Source organism: Phocoena sinus, chromosome 8, assembly GCF_008692025.1.
Source record: "Phocoena sinus isolate mPhoSin1 chromosome 8, mPhoSin1.pri, whole genome shotgun sequence".
Taxonomy (NCBI): Eukaryota; Metazoa; Chordata; class Mammalia; order Artiodactyla; family Phocoenidae; genus Phocoena; species Phocoena sinus.
Window position 1 is genome coordinate 96,911,116 of NC_045770.1, and position 20,257 is coordinate 96,931,372.

The 20,257-nt window shown below is 38.5% G+C and overlaps 1 protein-coding gene across 1 annotated transcript in view; it reads right to left on the minus strand.

Annotated features, from left to right (window-relative positions):
* Positions 1-20,257, minus strand: part of CKAP5 (cytoskeleton associated protein 5) — a 107,733-nt gene that overhangs the window by 58,688 nt on the left and 28,788 nt on the right. Inside the window, 8 exon segments of the mRNA XM_032638748.1 lie at positions 2,447-2,560; positions 4,381-4,481; positions 4,877-4,945; positions 4,948-4,968; positions 5,873-6,081; positions 9,943-10,149; positions 12,505-12,698; positions 13,185-13,278. Coding sequence (XP_032494639.1) covers positions 2,447-2,560; positions 4,381-4,481; positions 4,877-4,945; positions 4,948-4,968; positions 5,873-6,081; positions 9,943-10,149; positions 12,505-12,698; positions 13,185-13,241 — 972 coding nt within the window. The 5' untranslated portion in view covers positions 13,242-13,278.

Genomic DNA, 20,257 nt, shown 5'->3' on the forward strand with positions numbered 1-20,257 from the left:
ACTGTCTATGTCTACCCAAATATAAAGACCCATAATCTTCTCTGTATAGAATACAGACAGAGCTTATATTCATAGTCACAATGCCAGTGGAAATCACAGAACAGTCTTCATTTGAAAATATAATATCCTAAGAAAATGCATGTAGAGAACATCAACTATTAACATTCCTGATTCCAATTAACATTCCTGATCATTACATAGGGAAAAATAAAAGCTTTTATTTGAGCCATTGAGAATTCAGTGCAATATATGTCTCCATAAGATTCCTGATAAAAATTATATGCTAGAACTTACAGAAAATCTGAAGCTCTCTTCAAGGCCACTAGAATCTCATTTCCCTTACCACCTTCTACCCTTCCTTTTTCCTCCCAGGCTCCAGGGTGGCGAAATGTTTTCTCTAGGGCAATTCCCTTTTAATTACAGTCAGTCCTCCATAACTGCAGATATGGAGGGCCAACAGTATTCATTGTACTATGCCTTTTTATACAAGGAACTTGAACAGATTTAGTATAGGTGGGAGCACCTGGAACACCCCCCCTCCTCCCACCGGGGATACCAAGAGACGATTGTAGTCTTGCCTGGGTCTTTGGCTCTTCAAGATGGAAGACTGATGAACAACGATTTTGACAAATAATATATCCCTGTCTCCAAATCCTACTTAGAGGAAAGCAAAGGAAGGCTGACTGTGAGAAGATATGGTCCATCCTCATTATTTATGGATTTCATATTTGTGAATTCATCCACACATTAAAATTAACTTATAAGCCCCAAATCAATAATTGAGGCACTTTCCTAGTCACTCACAGACAAACACAGAGCTAGGAAAAATCTATGTTGCCTGATGTGCACATTCCTAGCTGAGGTGAACAATGCAATACTCTGCCTTCTTCTTTCAGCTCTCATACTGTACTCAAGTATCTTTTTCGTAGTCTATTTACTGCCTTGGTTTTTTGCATTTTTGTGCTTTTGATTGGGGCTTTCACTGTTTAAAATGGCCCCCAAGTGTACTGCTGAAGTGTTGTCTGGTGTTCCTATGTGCAAAAGTGCTGTGATGTCCCTTTCGGAGAAAATAAATGTGTTAGGTAGGCTTTGTTCAGGCATGAGTTATATTTCTGTTGGCTGTGAGTTCAATGTTAATGGATCAATAATACATACTGAATAAGATGTCTTCAAACAGAATAAAACAAGGTTATGCATTGATCGGTTGATGAAAATGTGACCAGAGGGTTGCAGGACCTTAACGCTGTATCTTCCCTTGGAGCAATGGTTCAGCATTTGCTAATTCAGTGTCTGTGGTGACTTTACAGAACATAAGTACTATGAATAATGAGAATTACTCTTATATACACATATAATTAAAGAGTAACCTCCTCCCCCCACCATGCTAATCCTCTGCAATTTCAGGCCGAAGAAGCAAACAAAACATTTTCATCCTTGCTATATTCAAGAAGATGTCTTCAGGGACTTCCCTGGTGGTGCAGCGGTTAAGAATCTGCCTGCCAAGGCAGGGGACATGGGTTTGAGCCCTGTTCTGGGAAGATCCCACATGCTGCGGCAACTAAGCCTGTGTGCCACAACTACTGAGCCTGCACTCTAAAGCCCATGAGCCACAACTACTGAGCCTGTGTGCCACAACTACTGAAGCCCGTGTGCCTAGAGCCTGCGCTCTATACAACAAGAGAAGCCACTGCAATGAGAATCCTGTGCACTGCAACGAAGAGTAGCCCCCGCTGGCCACAAACTAGAGAAAGCCCACACGCAGCAATGAAGACTCAACGCAGCCACAAATAAATTAATTAAATGAGTAAATTAAAAAAAAAAAGTTTGTTATTAAGCTCTATAACTACATCCACAATTGTCTGACCTATACTTTCAGACTTTATGAAAAGCCAGTACATACAAAAATATACACCCCAGCATTCAACTTGTTTGGACCTAAGCAATAACAAAGGAGTATTTCCTAAAATATTTCTTTCTTATTTAGTACTTACCTGCTTTATAATTGACCACATATCCCCAGATCCTGCACTTTACATGCTGATATAATACAAGGTGGTATCCCTTGCTATCTAATGAAAAACACTCTTCATATTTAATATTTGTCCCATTAAATAGAGCCAATTTAAAAAGCTCATTCTGTAGAATTATAAAACTAGAATATCTGGTTCTAGATCAGCAAGATTCTCTATTTCTTGACATTTGTACAAGCTACAAAACAGCATATTTAAAGTCAAAGTGATAATAAACAAAGATTGAAAACCAATCCCTCTAAACTAGCCTAGGACAGTCATTTTAAATAACCCTTAAAAAAATGTATGCCTATAAACCATCAATAGTGTTCCCTAAATGGCAATGCAACTGTGGTAAAAAGAGATTGACTGATGAAGAAAAACTCAATGGCCTGGTCTGCTGTTGGGATACCAATGCTGAAACTCCTCACATTTACCTTCTTCAAAGCTTTTACTAAATCTGCATAATCGCCTGCTTCCAGTTTGGGGTTTTTCACTAGTACTTCTACAGCTTCCAGGGCTTCTTTTCTTTCTTGCCATTTTTTTGCCTCCTACAAGACACAATATGAGTCACTTGTAGAACAGAAAATAAGAGCGCAAAATACAAGTCTATTTCTTGCATGCTACTAATTCAAAGATATATATTTTTTGTTTTCAGAAACTTTCTAAAGCTAGTCAGAAATCAAAATTACAAAACTGTGTAGCCAATCAGAATGTTTTGCTCATATACACAAAATTTTGTTTATATATTAAAAGTATTTTTGTAACATTTCATAACCCTAATGTTCTACAATAAGTAAACAGAATGAAATGCCATAGACTTTTCCTTCTCATTTTCTGGGTAAACTTTAAGCAAGTGTTAAACAGAAAACATTAATAGAAAGTATTTCTAGCATATCTCACAGCGGCACATCTACAGGAGAGAGGAATTTCCATATTGATAACATTAGAAAGACCAGAAAAGAACAAACATATAACCAACAACCAATACTGTTCTAATCCTGGATATTAGTTTTCCAGATTGTAGGTATAATGCTAATTTTTTGTTTTGTGGCCATAAAGTACAATATGCTTCACTAGAATTAGAATACTCACTATTGGAGAGAACTGGGGATAAAAACAAGATGACAAAACCCATCACCCTGAAGGAATTACAATTCAATTCAATTTATCAAATATTTATTTGTTAATCAGAAGATAACAGGATACTCAAGGAGCTGATAGCAGAGGTAGGATGATCTTCAATAAATAACTATCAGGTCATGACGACTGTGACAGGAGAAGTACAAGCTGCTTTGGTAATACAACAAGAGGACTTAGCCCAGTTTAGGCTTTCAGGTACAATCTCCCCCAAGAAGTGATGCTTAAGGTGGGATCTAGACGATGAAGAGTTATTATGAGGTAAATGGGGGGAGAAGAATGTTATAGGCAGAAAGAACAGCATATTAAGGCCTAGAGTTTAGGGGGGAAAAAAAGTTTGGCACATTTGATGCCAGGAGAAATTCAGTATGACTGGAGCATGGAGAGTGAGAGGAATTAGAGATGTGGCTGGAAGGTAAGTGGGGACCTCAAAGGTACCATAAATCACACCTCAATGGCTACAGTATGATTTCAGACATCATCTTAAAACCCATGGAAGCCACTGAAGGATTTTAATGAGGCAATACTATGGGAAGATTTCCATTTTCAAAAATGACACCTCTAATTATATTGTGAAATATGATGGGAAGGAGGCAAGAGCAGACAGGGTATCTTGTAAGAAGATTATAGCAGCATACAAGGCAAGAGCTGATGGTAGTGGCTGGGATAAAACTTTCTCAATTGGGGATAATTTTGTCTCTTGGGGTACATTTGGCAAAGTCTGGAGACATTTTTGACTGTCATGACTTGGAGGAATGGTATTACTAATATCTGATTGGTAAAGGCCAGTGATGCTGCTAAACATACAACAACGCCCATGCAATTCCCCAAGCAAAGAAATATCTGGCAAAAAAATGCCAACAGTGCCAAGGTCAAGAAAGCCTGGGGTAGGGGGAAAAAAAAAAAAAAGAAGTAACCCCGGGGTAGAGAAAGAAATCCTGGGGATGGAGAAAGGGGGATGAATTTGAGAGATATTTAAAGGTAAAAACCAGACAGACAATAAGGAAAAGATATAAGTCAAGAATAATGTTCAGGTTTCTGGCAAGAAGTAAAAAGAAGGACTAAAGTAGGTACATATACAAAGTAGTATGGGAACAAAGAAGAAACAACTGACTCACTTTATTAGGGAAGATATGGGGTGGAAGAGGGTGCACCAGAAAAAGGGCTCAGAAAAGCACTCTAATTATATTCAAGTAATTATTTAAAATGAAAGAAGTCTACCATTACTTACAATTTTGTCATAGAAGTCTTTGGGAAGTTTGGAAAGAATTTCTACTGCTTCCAAAAGCTCATAAGCATCTATCTGTGGTACCTCATCACCATCGTCACCACCTTCCAGGAGGAAAACAAAACAAAACAACCCTTAAAAATGGATGAAATGGGGACTTCCCTGGAAGTCCAGTGGTTAAGACTCGGCCTTCCAATGCAGGGGGTGGGCATGGGTTCAATCCCTGGTTGGGGAGCTAATATCCTGCATGCCATGCAGTGTAGCCAAAAAAAAAAGAAAAGAAATAGTTTTACTTATTAAACAGTTATCAGCTGTCCTTTCACACCCCTGATGAAATCTTGATACAGGAGGGATCAGAATTATTAATCCTACAAACCATAGGATTGTATGTATTTTATTAAACAGCAATCCTACAAAATGCACCTCGTGAACACAGGTTACTGTGACAGGGCCAGTTCTTGCTAATTTGTATAGAAACCAGCATTGAAAAGTGGCTTACCTCCCTCAGCATCTCCACCAGCAGACTGCTGCTGTTCCAATTTAGCTTCTAGTTCTTGCTGGGAACGCAAAACCTACTTGGTTTAGGAGCACTGTAATATCATAAAAACATATTTTAAAAACATATCTATATCTCTGCCATTAGAGAATATATTTATATTTACTAATAGATCAGAATCCAATTTCTTATTTATGTGGCTCTAATAAGGCAAACAAGAAAAGATAAATTTAAATTGTGCACATTTTGTAGTATGAGTCAAATTGATGTATATCTACTATACTGAAGATATATGACTAAGCACTTAGAAGAATAAAATCCACTTTTTAAGACACTCATTATTTCATGAATTCACATATATTTGCAACAAATAATGTCTCTAAAACCAACTGAAATATAAAAAATAGAATGCATTTTGTCTAAACAGATATTAAGTCCTGCCACCCAAAAGTATTATAAAAGGATCTTATAGGACTTCCCTGGTGGCATAGTGGTTAAGAATCTGCCTGCCAACGCAGGTGACACAGGTTCCAGCCCGGGTCTGGAAAGATCCCACACGCCGTGGAGCCACAACTACTGAGCCTGCACTCTACAGCCTGTGAGCCACAACTAATGAGCCTGCACTCTAGAGCCCGTGAGCCACAACTACTGAGCCTGCGTGCCACAACTACTGAAGCCCGTGTGCCTAGAGCCTGTGCTCTGTAATAAGAGAAACCACCGCAAAAAGAAGCCTGTGCACCGCAACAAAGACCCAACACAGCCAAAGATAAATAAATAAAGTAATTAATAATAATAAAAAAAGGATCTTATAAACTGCTATAGATTCAACACTAACCTACTGGCATCGGTGAATGCATAGTATTTAATTTGAGAGGACATAGTAACAGTAGAAACAGGTATGCTCAGAAAAAAATGATTTCAAAATTAAGAATGAAAAATAATTATTTGTAAGGACAGAATATCAACAACAATGACAGGAAGGAAATATCTTCATGTTAACCTTATACAAAGACAACCAAAAAACTTTGTGCCTCACCTGGACAGAGTTTATACTTTGTAATGGGGGTCTCAGAGCATCTCGAATCCATCTATAAATCTCCACAGCAATTAGTTTGGCTTCATCTCGAACAGCCTTCTCTCGAGACTCAAAGAGTTTTGGCAACACTTTGATAATTGGCTTCAGTAAGATGATTTTGGAACCAAATTCACTAGAAGTAAAAATTGGAAAAAAAACTGTCACCATGCAATATGCTTTGGTAAAGTGTTAGCCTGAATTCACTCAAACATAGTTCTATATCTATATATAATAGGGACATATAGGTTGAGTTTTTTTAGGGAAGAAGAAAAAAGAAACTTATAACAACATCTGTATTTAGATGCCATTCTTCCAAGAATATTATTTAACGTCCAGAGCCCAAAATAATATTACCATTTAAAAACTTTCTAGGTAACCAGTCTAGGAATTACTCAAATCTAAAATGGATCAACACTTGTGTAACATCTTAAATACATATGTATGTACATTAAGTTTAAAATAGAAACAAATCAATTTATAAATATTTAGATGACTGAAATCGACTTTTAATAAGCTTGCTTATTTATTTATTTATTTAGCCTGCGCTGGGTCTTAGTTGCAGCACATGGGATCTTCGGTGCCACATGTGGGATCTTTAGTTGCAGCATGTGGACTTCATAGTTGCGATATGCGGATTCAGTTGTGGCATGCATGCGGGATCTAGTTCCCCAACCAGAGTTCGAACCTAGGCTCCCTGCATTGGAAGCATGGAGTCTTACCCATTGGATCACCAGGGAAGTCCCTTAATAAGCTTTTATTAGCTCTTCTATGTAATTACGGGGATTCACTCCACTTGATAGATCACCAATCCTCGCAGTGTGTCTTTCATTCCTAATTCGAAGCTATCACACTATAACTTCAGGCAACTTAAATCTCTCTTTGCTTCAGTTTTCTATGGGGAAAACAGTTGCATTCTGACTTCTTAAAAAGGCAGTATAGGGCTTCCCTGGTGGCACAGTGGTTGAGAGTCCACCTGCCGATGCAGGGGACGCGGGTTTGTGCCCCGATCCGGGAAGATCCCACATGCCGCGGAGCGGCTGGGCCCGTGAGCCATGGCCACTGAGCCTGCGCTCCGCAACAGGAGAGGCCACAACAGTGAAAGGCCCCTGTACCGCAAAAAAAAAAAAAAAAAAAAAAAAGGCAGTATAGGGACTTCCCTGGTGGCACAATGGTTAAGAATCTGCTTGCCAATGCAGGGGACGCAGGTCTGAGTCCTGGTCCAGGAAGATCCCACATGCCGCAGAGCAACTAAGCCCGTGCACCACAACTACTGAGCCCGCATGCCACAACTACTGAAGCCCGCGAGCCTAGAGCCCGTGCTCCGCAACAAGAGAAGCCACCAAAATGAGAAGCCCTCGCACCAACGAAGAGTAGCCCCTGTTTACTGCAACTAAAGCCCGTACGCAGCAACAAAGACCCAACACAGCCAAAAATAAAATAAAAATAAATATATTTATAAAAAACTAAAATAAAAAGGCAGCATATTTAACATTATATATCTGTCACATATCATATTTTTAAGTTCCCAACTTAAAAATATAGCTTTCTGATTCACTGCTAACATTTCTGAATAACAAATTCTAGAGCAAGAGAGATTCAGTTATGAAAGAAGATTGACATTCTGTACTAGGATCCATATATACTATTTATCTATTATCTAATGTACACAAATGCAACAAAATGTTTCAGTAATAGCTACTGACACACTCTAACAGGTTAAAGAAGGAGACTGAAAATACTTTCCCTAGAAAGTGATATTTAACAAGACACCAGTTTGTGTAAATGGTTCAAATATAGCCATCATAGCATGAAAATAAACCAGATGATCTTCAATATTTCCTTTAAAATCTTCTATTTTAATAGAAAAAAAACATTCTAACTTGGTTCAGCAGACCTTTAAGACTAAAGGAAAAATAAGAACTTAGAGCGACGATAAACCATTCTGTTTAGGAATACTCATCACAGTGTCTGAAGAACCTAACATTTAGGATCTCTTAAACTTCCTTTACATTACTACTGTTTCATCTCATTTTTGTTTATTTGTTTCACTATCCTGGCCTAGTTCTGAAAGATATTTAAAAAAAAACAGATGGAGCAGGTCCAAATGGAAAATAGATACCTTAACAATACAAAACCTAATCTTGATATTACACATATTACTATAGGGGGGAAAAAGTTCTAAAAGCTTGTTTTAGGGGCCACAGATCATTTTTGGTCTCCTGAAGCTACCACTAACATAGACAGCTTGAGGAAGCTCTGGAACCAAGGACTGAACAGTTCCTGAAGGTCCCAGAGAGCTATCTAGTAGTTCTACTATAGATTCTGAGATGCCTTAGGACAAATAAAGAACCATACAAGGATGGGACTAAACAACAACATCTATAAGGAAGACATAAAAGACAATATACCTAAATTGTCCTTTTTCTACCCTTATTCTCCCAGTCAGCTTAAAAATGAAATAGCCAGAGTTTACAGAACTCCAGATTAGAAACTTCTAATTTTAAGGTAGAATATAGTATAATATATATTTTTATTAAGAAACTCATTACTAAGGACAGAACAGATCTATTAAGACAAGCACCAATTTGACAATGCAGTCAATTCACTAAATTTCTAAGACAACAGAATGAACACACTATTTACTACTCATAAAAATACATGCCTACTATACTAGAATAGGCTAGGGATGAGGAAAATTTTATCACAAAAGAATCTAAGTGAAAGTCAAATTTTATATAAGAACATTATGAACCAAGCGAAAGCAAAGTTTACTGACATAAATTGAAGACAGTTTAACAAAATTTAAGAATTTTGATACTTTCATGTAAGATAAACACCAAAGGAAGCATATTCTCCAAGAAGTAGGTCATATACAAAATCACAAGAGAGGTGAGTTGGGATGATCTTCACACCCACAGGTCACACATTCAGGATTTCACTAGAGCTGCTTTCTAAAGTATCTCATGTGGAAGTATTGGGGACAGGATATCAGATTAGAAGGACTGCCAAATCAGAACAAACCAGTGTTTTGTCTAATTCAGATTTCCATAGAAAATTACAGCCACTTGTTCCTGAAACAGATCCCATTCATGAAAAACTTCACTGCCAAACAACACTTAATTCTAGGGTTGAAAATAACTTATTACATAAGAGTAAAAGTTATTTTCTATTTCTGTTGCTATGCTTCTATTTAAAGGCATATAGCATTTGCTTCTATTTTATTTTAAAAAGCACCTAAACAAAGGTTTACTTCAGCCAGCGTTTCAAGGTACATAAATTTATGCCTGAGGATAACAAGAGAAACGGAGCTCCTTACCCTGAGGAGTGCTTTTCCATGAAAAAGTTAATTCATAATCTGAGAAAACGTCAGAAATATCCCCCGTTCATCTTCATCAGAAAGAGATTTAGGGACTTCCCTGGTAGCACAGTGGTTAAGAATTCACCTGCCAGTGCAGGGGACATGGGTTCGATCCCTGGTCCGGGAAGATCCCACGTGCCGCGGAGCAACTAAGCTCGTGCACCACAACTACCGAGCCTGTACTCTAGAGCCCATGAGCCACAACTACTGAGTCTATGTGCCACAACTACTGAAGCCCACGCACCTAGAGCCCGTGCTCCACAGCAAGAGAAGCCACCAAAATGAGAAGCCCACACACCACAATGAAGAGTAGCCCCCACTTGCCGCAACTAGAGAAAGCCCGCACGCAGCAACAAAGACCCAACACAGCCAAAAATAAATAAATAAATAAATTTGTAAAAGAAAAAAAAAGAAAGAGATTTAGATAAAATAACTATGCAACACACTTAAAGGCTAAAATTACTGAATACAAAGTGTCACACTTGAGGAATGGCTTTAGCTTTTCCAGGTCACTTTTCTGGTTGGTATGGTCTGCCAAGTCAAGCCCAACAGCTTTCATTTCTGTTTAAACCAGGAACCCAAACTCAATTGAGATATTCTAGTTAACAGAACTAAAGCAAAAAGAAAAGGTTTTACCTTAAGGCTTTCCTCAGTGTCTCTATACAGGCCACTATGATCTTGGGGTTCTTATTGTCCAGGCCTTTCAGGAGCTCTTCTTGCACAGCCTCTCCTTTCTCAATCTCTATGTACATTAGACAAATCTCAATGCCTAGCTCCTTGGCTTTGGCCTTGGGTTGGTTGAACACTTTACTCACAACACCTGATACAACTTCCCCTGTGGTTCTGTAATATAGATTATAAACAACAACAACCATACACATAAAAACACACTTTAGTAGAAAGAGCTGGAAAAGGTCATGGAAAGTGGGGGAAACAAATACTTTTTAAAAAATGCTGAGAAATAAAGTAAATGAGATTCTAAAAACTTTATGTTCAAGTAAAACAGAAACAAACTCACACACTTAGAGAATGAACTTAGGGTTACTGCGGGGAAGGGATAGCCAGGGAGGTTGGGGTCGACATGTACACACTGCTGCATTTAAATAACCAACAAGGACCTACTGTATAGCACAGGGAACTCTGCCCAATGTTATATGGCAGCCTGGATGGGAGGTGAGTTTGGGGGAGAATGGATATATGTATATCAATGGCTGAGTCCCTCTGCTGTTCACCTGAAACTACCACAACATTGTTAATCGGCTATACTCCAGTATAAAATAAAAAGTTAAAAAAAATTATGTTCAAGAACATGAAAAAAAACTTATGCAAACCATAAGAGGTTAAGACATGTCACAACAGACAATGACACAGAACCATAGTTTCTATTTACACATATAGGAAATTTAAACAAGAAAGCAAAAATCCCTTGAAATCTCACTACCCAGAGAAAACTACTTTCAACTTTATGGTATCCATCCTTCTAGACTTTTCTATATGCAGAGGTAGATAGACAGATACAGATACATTTTGTAAAAATAAGATTACAGAGTTCTTACTTTTTTGGAAAATTTTTGAAAGTCATTTTAAACACTTTTTAGGACAAGAGAATTTCTTCACAGAGGGAATGGATATGTACCTTTAATAACAAAAGGCTGTTCCTGACTCCTTGGCAAGACTTTACAGTAGCTAAAGCTTTGAGTTTCTTCTAAATTAAATAAAACCTGTACTACTGGAAAGGAGAAAACTGAGTGGGTTGGAATTACATGCAGCATTTGTCAAAAAAGTTTCCAGTATCAGAAGAAAAATGAAATTAAAAAAGCAATGGTCTCACTGACGGCAAGGGGAACTCATTGATGCTGGTTAACAAAACTGTCAAATTAATGACTGTCTTTCTTGGTATAATTTTTGAGGTGAGTCAAGTACAGTCTGCCCTCCATATTGGTGGGTTCCTTATCCATGGGTTCCTCATCTGCAGATTCAACCAAACTTGTATCAAAAATATTTGGGAAGGGCTTCCCTGGTGGCGCAGTGGTTGAGAGTCCGCCTGCCGATGCAGGGGACACGGGTTCATGACCCAGTCCGGGAAGATCCCACATGCCGCGGAGCGGCTGGGCCCGTGAGCCATGGCCGCTAAGCCTGCGCATCTGGAGCCTGTGCTCTGCAATGGGAGAGGCCACAACAGTGAGAAGCCCGTATAACGCAAAAAATATATATATATATATTTGGGAAAAAAAATTCCAGAAAGTTCCAAAAAGCAAAACTTGGATTTGCCATGCAGCCAACAACTATTTACACATTATTTATATTGTAGTTACAATTATTTACACAGCATTTACATTGTGTTAGGTATTGAGAGTACCCTAGAAATGAGTTACAGTATACAGGAGAGTGTATGTAGGTTATATGCAAATACTAGGCCATTTTCCGTGAGGGACTTGAGCTTCTGTAGATTTTGCTATCCTAGGGCGTAGGGGTGGGGACATTTGTCCTGGAATCAATTCCCATGCAGATACCTAGGGATGTGTATATATATTTCTTGTGCAATTAGGTCAAGGGTCCCCATTGTTTTTTTGTTTTTTTGTATGGAGGGCTCCTTTCAATGACATAAAGACTAGTATTAGAAAAGTCAGGTTTATCAGGTATGGGAGACTGGGGTGACTGGAAACCTCTATCATCCAATAAGCTGGGAGTTACAGAGGTTATTTAGTTCGCATTATCTCTCCTAAGAGATAAAAATGCCTAATGACCATAGGGAGAAAGATGTGATTCTAAGATCACCTAGCCTGGAACCATTGTAGAAAAAGATTTAAGTAATGCCCAAATGTTTTCAGTGAAATTTTGACGTCTTTGCTAACCACCTCAGTTTCTTCTAAAAGTTACAAAAGATTTTCCCCCTTGGAGTAATTCTCATACAAAAGTCTCAAAAGGAAAAGCACTTGCTCATCAAAGCTTAAGGTAAAAACTCAAGATCTGATTTCTAATTTGCTCCTCTCTAAAGATCTCTTGTACCATTTAGACTTCTGAGAGCAGATAAAGACTGAAATGAAAAACAAGTGTCAAGGAGCTATGAAAGTTAAGAAATGAATATCCTCTAAAAGTGCTAATAACTAAGCACAGTGATCCATAAATATACATAAATTAATCCATGTAGCACGAGACAGGGGTTTTTACCAGAATAGTTGGAAAGAAACTACTTACTTTCCTGCTACATGGGCATTTTCAACATAAACAAGTGCAGCTTCTAATCCTTTCAACTGAACCACTGCATTGGAATCAGTCACAAATTTTTTGATCAATCCTAAAAATTTGGACCATTCTGGGCTCTTTTCATCCTTTATTTTCTGGAAGATCTTCAGTGCCTCTTCATACCCACTTAACCTTGCTTTCCACAGCTAAAAGAAAAGTATTTTGAAACAAAACAAAATTTAATGACATTATTATCTACCATTGGGGTTGGGGGGTGGAATGACTACCTTATACTACCTAATTTGAACAAAGGACCCCAGACTAGAAACAAAAACGGAGTTTAAGAAATCCAGATAGCTTTTTTTTTTAAAGATTAGCTAATAAACTTTTTCTTATAAGTGTTTAATATTTATGACATTCTGTCAAGGCCTTCTAGAATTCATAAACAGGCCACTATAAACGTATCCCACTTTGTATCCAAGTATTAGTCATTACTTCTTTGTAACATGACATTAAAGATGTAACAATTCAAACATGAGAAATTTTCCTGCTTAAACTGCCCAATCTCCAAAGTAGGCTGTTTCTCCAGTTGTATTGTGTAATCATCAGGCAGCTTTCTACTACACTATACAGTATAACTGCTGACAAAACAAGCCAATGACACTGAAATTTGAGTTCCAGAAAAGTCTTACCTTGTGTTCACATTTCTGATCAACTGGCAGTTTCACCCACTCACTGTCATCTCCCATTGTGCTTCCAGTTTCTTCTTAGAATTAAGAGTAATTCCTGGTCAGACAAAAATCGGTATCTATTAACTCTAGCAACCAAGCTGTCTCTTAAGACAAAAAGATTTTTCTAAGACTATTATTTTAGCATGTGTAAACCAACAAAAGTAAAAAATCTCATTCTTTGGTCAAATGCCCATTTAATTCCATTAATAGAACATTTAAAAAGTAAACGAAAAAAGTTAATAAAAATTCTAAATGAGGGATTCCCTGGTGGCGCAGTGGTTAAGAATCCGCCTGCCAATGCAGGGGACACAGGTTCAAGCCCTGGTCCGGGAAGATCCCACATGCTGCGGAGCAACTAAGCCCGTGCTCCACAACTACTGAGCCTGCGCTCTAGAGCCCATGAGCCACAAATACTGAAGCCCGTGTGCCTAGAGCCTGTGCTCCGCAACAAGAGAAGCCACCGCAATGAGAAGCCCGCACACTGCAACAAAGAGTAGCCCCCGCTCTCTGCAACTAGAGAAAGCCCGCGCACAGCAACAAAGACCCAACGTAGCCAAAAATAAATAAATTAATTTTTTAAAAAAATGTAATCTATGTTAGCTGTAGAAAATCTGGAAAGTATAGAAAATATATAAGAAAGGAAAGCATTAAAATACAATTTCACTATCAATTAGTAACCAAAATGAACACTGCAATGTATCCACTTGAACCCTTCCAGATTTTTTTCAATGCACATGCAGTGTATAAATTATATGAAAAAGGGCTAATCCTCTTGTAATTTTTTTCTTACATCGTCACAAACATTTCCTCATATTTGAGAACATGATGTTTAAAGGCTGCACTACACTCCATTTTATGAATGTACCATAATTACCAAGCCTAACACCGGACATTTAAATTGTTTCAAGTTTTCCAATATTATAAATAACACAAAAGGGATCTTGCTTAATCTTTCCATCCCCAGTCCTGGTGTGACATAAAATACGTCTTCAATAAATATTTGTCTAATGAATATATGCCTTGATAGTATCCGCTATGAGTCAGGCACTGTGCAAACTACTTTTTAAACATACTGATTCATTATACTAACAACTACACGAAAGAAAGACATTCTCCCCACTTTACACACTAGGCTCACAAAGATTCAGTAACTTGCCAAAAACAACAAAGCTAACAGGCCGTGAGATCACACTAAGATTCCAAGTCTATGCCTCTTCTTTACAACTTGTTGCCTCCCATTAAAATGTAGGAAATATCCCAGGGAAAGTTACTAGAGACCGAATTGTAAAAGTTTATTAGAGTAAAAGGAACTTTCATTAAGACTTCTCTTCAAAATCCCCAAGAGTCTGTGAAACAACAGCAGTGTGTTTTAGAGCAGGAGTCAAACCTTAATAGCAAATCTACAGGAACCCTAATACAGCAATAGTGATAGATAAAATAGTACAACAGTTTGGAAAACAGTATGGCATTATTTAAATTGAAAATGCACATACTCCACTATGCAGCAACTCCATTCCTAGGTATATACCCTAGAAATTGATGCCAACTGCACCAGAAGACCTGTATGAGAGTATTCATAGCAATGTTCTTCATAGAAAAGTCAAAAGTTGGAAACACTTTTTACAAGTTCATCAAAAAGAGAATGAATAAATAGTGGTATATTCACTGAATGTAATATTATACAGCAACTTAAAGAACTGAAAGCATTGAAAGCAAGTACTCCAACAAGTTCATGTACATGCATATTGATAGCAGCACTATTCACAATGGCCAAAAATCAGCCCAAATGTCTATCCATGGATGAATAAACAAACTGTGAAACATACATACAATGGACTATTACTCAGCTATAAATGGGAATGAAGTACTTACTGATACATGCTAGAGCATGGATGAATTTCACAAACATGATGCTAAGTGAAGGAAGCCAAACACAAAAGGTTCTATATTATATGATTCCATTCATAGGAAATATCCAGAATAGATTAATCCATAGAGACAGATGGAGACTGGTGGTTGCCAGGGGTTGAGGAGAGAGGGGGAGAGAGTGGGAGTGGGGAGAAATTGCTTAATGGGGAAGGAGTCTTACTGTGATGTGATGGAAATGTTACTGTTTTGGAACTAGACAGAGATGGTGGTTGCACAACATTGTGAATGTACAAAATGCCATTGAATTGTTCACTTTAAAATGGTTAATTTTACGTTATATGAATTTCACCTCAATAAAAGAATATTTTTTTTTTCAGTTCCTAGGTGACTGTAATATGCAACCTGGGTTAAAAACCGCTAATGTTACTTTCTTGGCACAAGTTTGAGCTGCAAAAGCAATCTTTCCTATCTGTGTTTCAAAGAGAAACAGTCAATGTAAGTTTTAAAAACATTTTCCAGCCAAGAGAATGTGAACAATAATATTCGATTTTTGGTATTCTGTGAATTCTCTGCAATACTTTCTTTTTTTCTTGTTGGTTGTTTTTCGAAACATGAAGAAAAAGGTTACCTAACCTAAACTGCCTCATATAAAATATTGATGTCAGCCCTTCTCAACTTCTGAGGTGGCCCACACTCTGTCTGTGGCATGTGTTTCTCCCAAGGCCACTCTCGCCTTCTGAGATGGCCCACATTCTGTCTGTGGAGTGTGTTTATCTCTAAATAAATCCACTTCTAACCTATCACTTTGTCTCTCACTGAATTCTTTCTGTGATGGGACATCAAGAACCTGAGCTTCATTAAGTCCTGAAACCAGGTATACAGCAAAGTGAGAGACTGGTTCAAGATGGTGGAGTAGAAGGACGTGCTCTCACTCCCTCTTGCGAGAGCACCTGCATCACAACTAACTGCTGAACAATCATCAACAGGAAGACACTGGAACTCACCAAAAAAGACACCCCACATCCAAAGACAAAGGAGACGCCGCAATGAGATGGTAGGAGGGGCGCAATCACAGTAAAATCAAATCCCATAACTGCTGGGTGGGTGACTCACAAACTGGAGAACACTTATACCACAGAAGTCTACCCACTGGAGTGAAGGTTCTGAGCACCACGTCAGGCTTCCCAACCTGGGGGTCTGGCAACGGCAGGGGGAATTCCCAGAGAATCAGACTTGGAAGGGTAGCGGGATTTGATTGCAGGACTTCTACAAGACTGGGGGAAATAGAGACTCCACTCTTGGAGGGCACACACAAAGGAGTGTGCGCATCAGGACCCAGGGGAAGGAGCAGTGATGCCACGGGAGACTGAACCAGACCTACCTGCTGGTGTTGGAGGGTCTCCTGCAGAGGCTGGGGGTGGCTGTGGCTCACCGTGGGGACAAGGACACTGGCAGCAGAAGTTCTGGGAGGTACTCTTTGGCGTGAGCCCTCCCAGAGTCTGCCATTAGCCCCACCAAAGAGCTGGGTCACCTCAGTCCAAACAACCAACAGGGAGCGAACCCAGCCCCATGCATCAGCAGACAAGCAGATTAAAGTTTTATTGAGCTCTGCCCACCAGAGCAACACCCAGCTCAATCCACCACCAGTCCGTCCCATCAGGAAGCTTGCACAAGCCGCTTAGATAGCCTCATCCACCAGAGGGCAGACAGCAGAAGCAAGAAGAACTACACTTCTGCAGCCTGTGGAAGGAAAATCACATTCACAGAAAGACAGACAAAATAAAAAGAGAACTTTGTACCAGATGAAGGAACAAGATAAAACCCCAGAAAAACAACTAAATGAAGTGGAGATAAGCAACCTTCCAGAAAAAGAATTCAGAATAATGATAGTAAAGATGATCCAGGACCTCAGAAAAAGAATGGAGGCAAAGATCGAGAAGATGCAAGAAATGTTTAACAAAGACCTAATTAAAGAACAAACAAACAGAGATGAACAATACAACAACTGAAATGAAAACTACACTAGAAGGAATCAATAGCAGAATAACTGAGGCAGAAGAACGGATAAGTGACCTGGAAGACAGAATGGTGGAATTCACTGCCGTGGAAGAGAATAAAGAAAAAAGAATGAAAAGAAATGAAGACAGCCTAGGAGACCTCTGTGACAACATTAAACGCAACAACATTTGCATTATAGGGGTTCCAAAAGGAGAAGAGAGAGAGAAAGGACCAGAGAAAATATTTGAAGAGATTATAGTCGAAAACTTCCCTAACATGGGAAAGGAAATAGCCACCCAAGTCCAGGAAGCGCAGAGAGTCCCAGGCAGGATAAACCCAAGGAGAAACAAGCCAAGACCCACAGTAATCAAATTGACAAAAATTAAAGACAAAGAAAAATTATTGAAAGCAACAAGGGAAAAACGACAAATAACATACAAGGGAGTTCCCATAAGGTTAACAGCTGATTTCTCAGTAGAAACTCTACAAGCCAGAAGGCAGTGGCATGATATATTTTAAATGATGAAAGGGAAGAACCTACAACCAACATTACTCTAACTGGCCAGGATCTCATTCAGATTCGATGGAGAAATCAAAAGCTTTACAGACAAGCAAAAGCTAAGAGAATTCAGTATCACCAAACCAGCCCTACAACAAATGCTAAAGGAACTTCTCTACATGGGAAACACAAGAGAAGAAAAGGATCTACAAAACCAAACCCATAACATTTAAGAAAATGGTAACAGGAACATACATATCAATAATTACCTTAATCGTGAATGGATTAAATGCTCCAACCAAAAGACACAGGCTTGCTGAATAGATACAAAAACAAGATCCATATATATGCTGTCTACAAGAGACTCACTTCAGACCTAGGGACACAAACAGACTGAAAGTGAGGGGATGGAAAAAGATATTCCAGGCAAACGGAAATCAAAAGAAAGCTGGAGTAGCAATACTCATGTAAGATAAAAGACTTTAAAATAAAGAATGTCACAAGAGACAAGGAAGGACACTACATAATGATCAAGGGATCAATCCAAGAAGAAGATATAACAATTATAAATATATATGCACCCAACATAGGAGCACCTCAATACATAAGGCAACTGCTAACAGCTCTAAAAGAGGAAATCGACAGTAACAATCATAGTGGGGGACTTAAACTCCTCACTTACACCAGTGGACAGATCATCCAGACAGAATATTAATAAGGAAACATAAGCTTTAAATGACACAATAGACCAGATAGATTTAATTGGTATTTATATGACATTCCATCCAAAAACAGCAGATTACACTTTCTTCTCAAGTGCACACAGAACATGCTCCACGATAGATCACATCTTGGGTCACAAATCAAGCCTCAGTAAATTTAAGAAAACTGAAATCATATCAAGCATCTTTTCTGACCACAACGCTATGAGATTAGAAATCAATTACAGGGAAAAAAATGTAAAAAACCTAAACACATGGAGGCTAAACAATACGTTACTAAATAACGAAGAGATCACTGAAGAAATCAAAGAGGAAATCAAAAAATACCTAGAGACAAATGACAATGAAAACACGAGATCCAAAACCTATGGGATGCAGCAACAGCAGTTCTAAGAGGGAAGTTTATAGCAATACAAGCCTACCTCAAGAAACAAGAAAAAATCTCAAATAAACAATCTAAGCTTACACCTAAATGAACTAGAGAAAGAACAACAAACAAAACCCAAAGTTAGTAGAAGGAAGGAAATCATAAAGAGCAGAAATTAATGAAATAAAACAAAGAAAATAGCAAAGATCAATAAAATTAAAAGCTGGTTCTTTGAAAAGATAAAATTGATAAACCTTTAGCCAGGCTCATCAAGAAAAAGAGGGAGAAGACTCAAATCAATAAAATTAGAAATGAAAAAGAAGTTACAACAGACACCACAGAAATACAAAGCATCCTAAGAGACTACTACAAGCAACTCTATGCCAATAAAATGGACAACCTGGAAGAAATGGACAAATTCTTTTCTTTTTTTTTCTGATGTGTATTTTTTTTTTTACATCTTTATTGGAGTATAACTGCTTTACAATGGTATGTTAATTTCTGCTTCATAACAAAGTGAATCAGTTATACATATACATATGTTCCCGTATCTCTTCCCTCTTGTGTCTCCCTCCCTCCCACCCTCCCTATCCCACCCCTCCAGGCGGTCACAAAGCACAGAGCTGATCTCCCTGTGCTATGCGGCTGCTTCCCACTAGCTATCTACCTTACGTTTGGCAGTGTATATATGTCCATGCCTCTCTCTCGCTTTGTCACAGCTTACCCTTCCTGCTCCCCATATCCTCAAGTCCATTCTCTAGTAGGTCTGTGTCTTTATTCCTGTCTTACCCCTAGGTTCTTCATGACATTTTTTTCCCTTCAATTCCATACATATGTGTTAGCATACGGTATTTGTCTTTCTCTTTCTGACTTACTTCACTCTGTATGACAGACTCTAGGTCTATCCACCTCATTACAAATAGCTCAATTTGTTTCTTTTTATGGCTGAGTAATATTCCATTGTATATATGTGCCACATCTTCTTTATCCATTCATTCGATGATGGACACTTAGGTTGTTTCTGTCTCCGGGCTATTGTAAATAGAGCTGCAATGAACATTTTGGTACATGACTCTTTTTGTGGACAAATTCTTAGAAAGGTATAACCTTCCTGAACCAGGAAGAAATAGAAAATATGAACAGACCAATCACAAGTAACAAAATTGAAACTGTGATTAAAAAATCTTCAAAAAAATTAAAATATTGATGTCACTGTGCTATATTTTCTGAAATGGCTTCTACTACTTCATAGCTTCAGTTTTTTAAAAAAAATTAGTGTTTATGATTTTGCTGCTTTCCATTCAAAGGAAAGGCTTGCTTCATACCAAAACTTTCCCAGGGCTTCCCTGGTGGCGCAGTGGTTAAGAATCTGCCTGTCAATGCAAGGAACATGGGTTCGAGCCCTGGCCTGGGAAGATCTCACATGTTGCAGAGCAACTAAGCCCACGCGCCACCACTACTGAGCCTAAGCTCTAGAGCCAGCAAGCCACAACTACTGAAGCCTGCGCGACTACAGCCTGTGCTCCGCAACAAGAGAAGCCACAACAATGAGAAGCCTGTGCACTGCAACGAAGAGTAG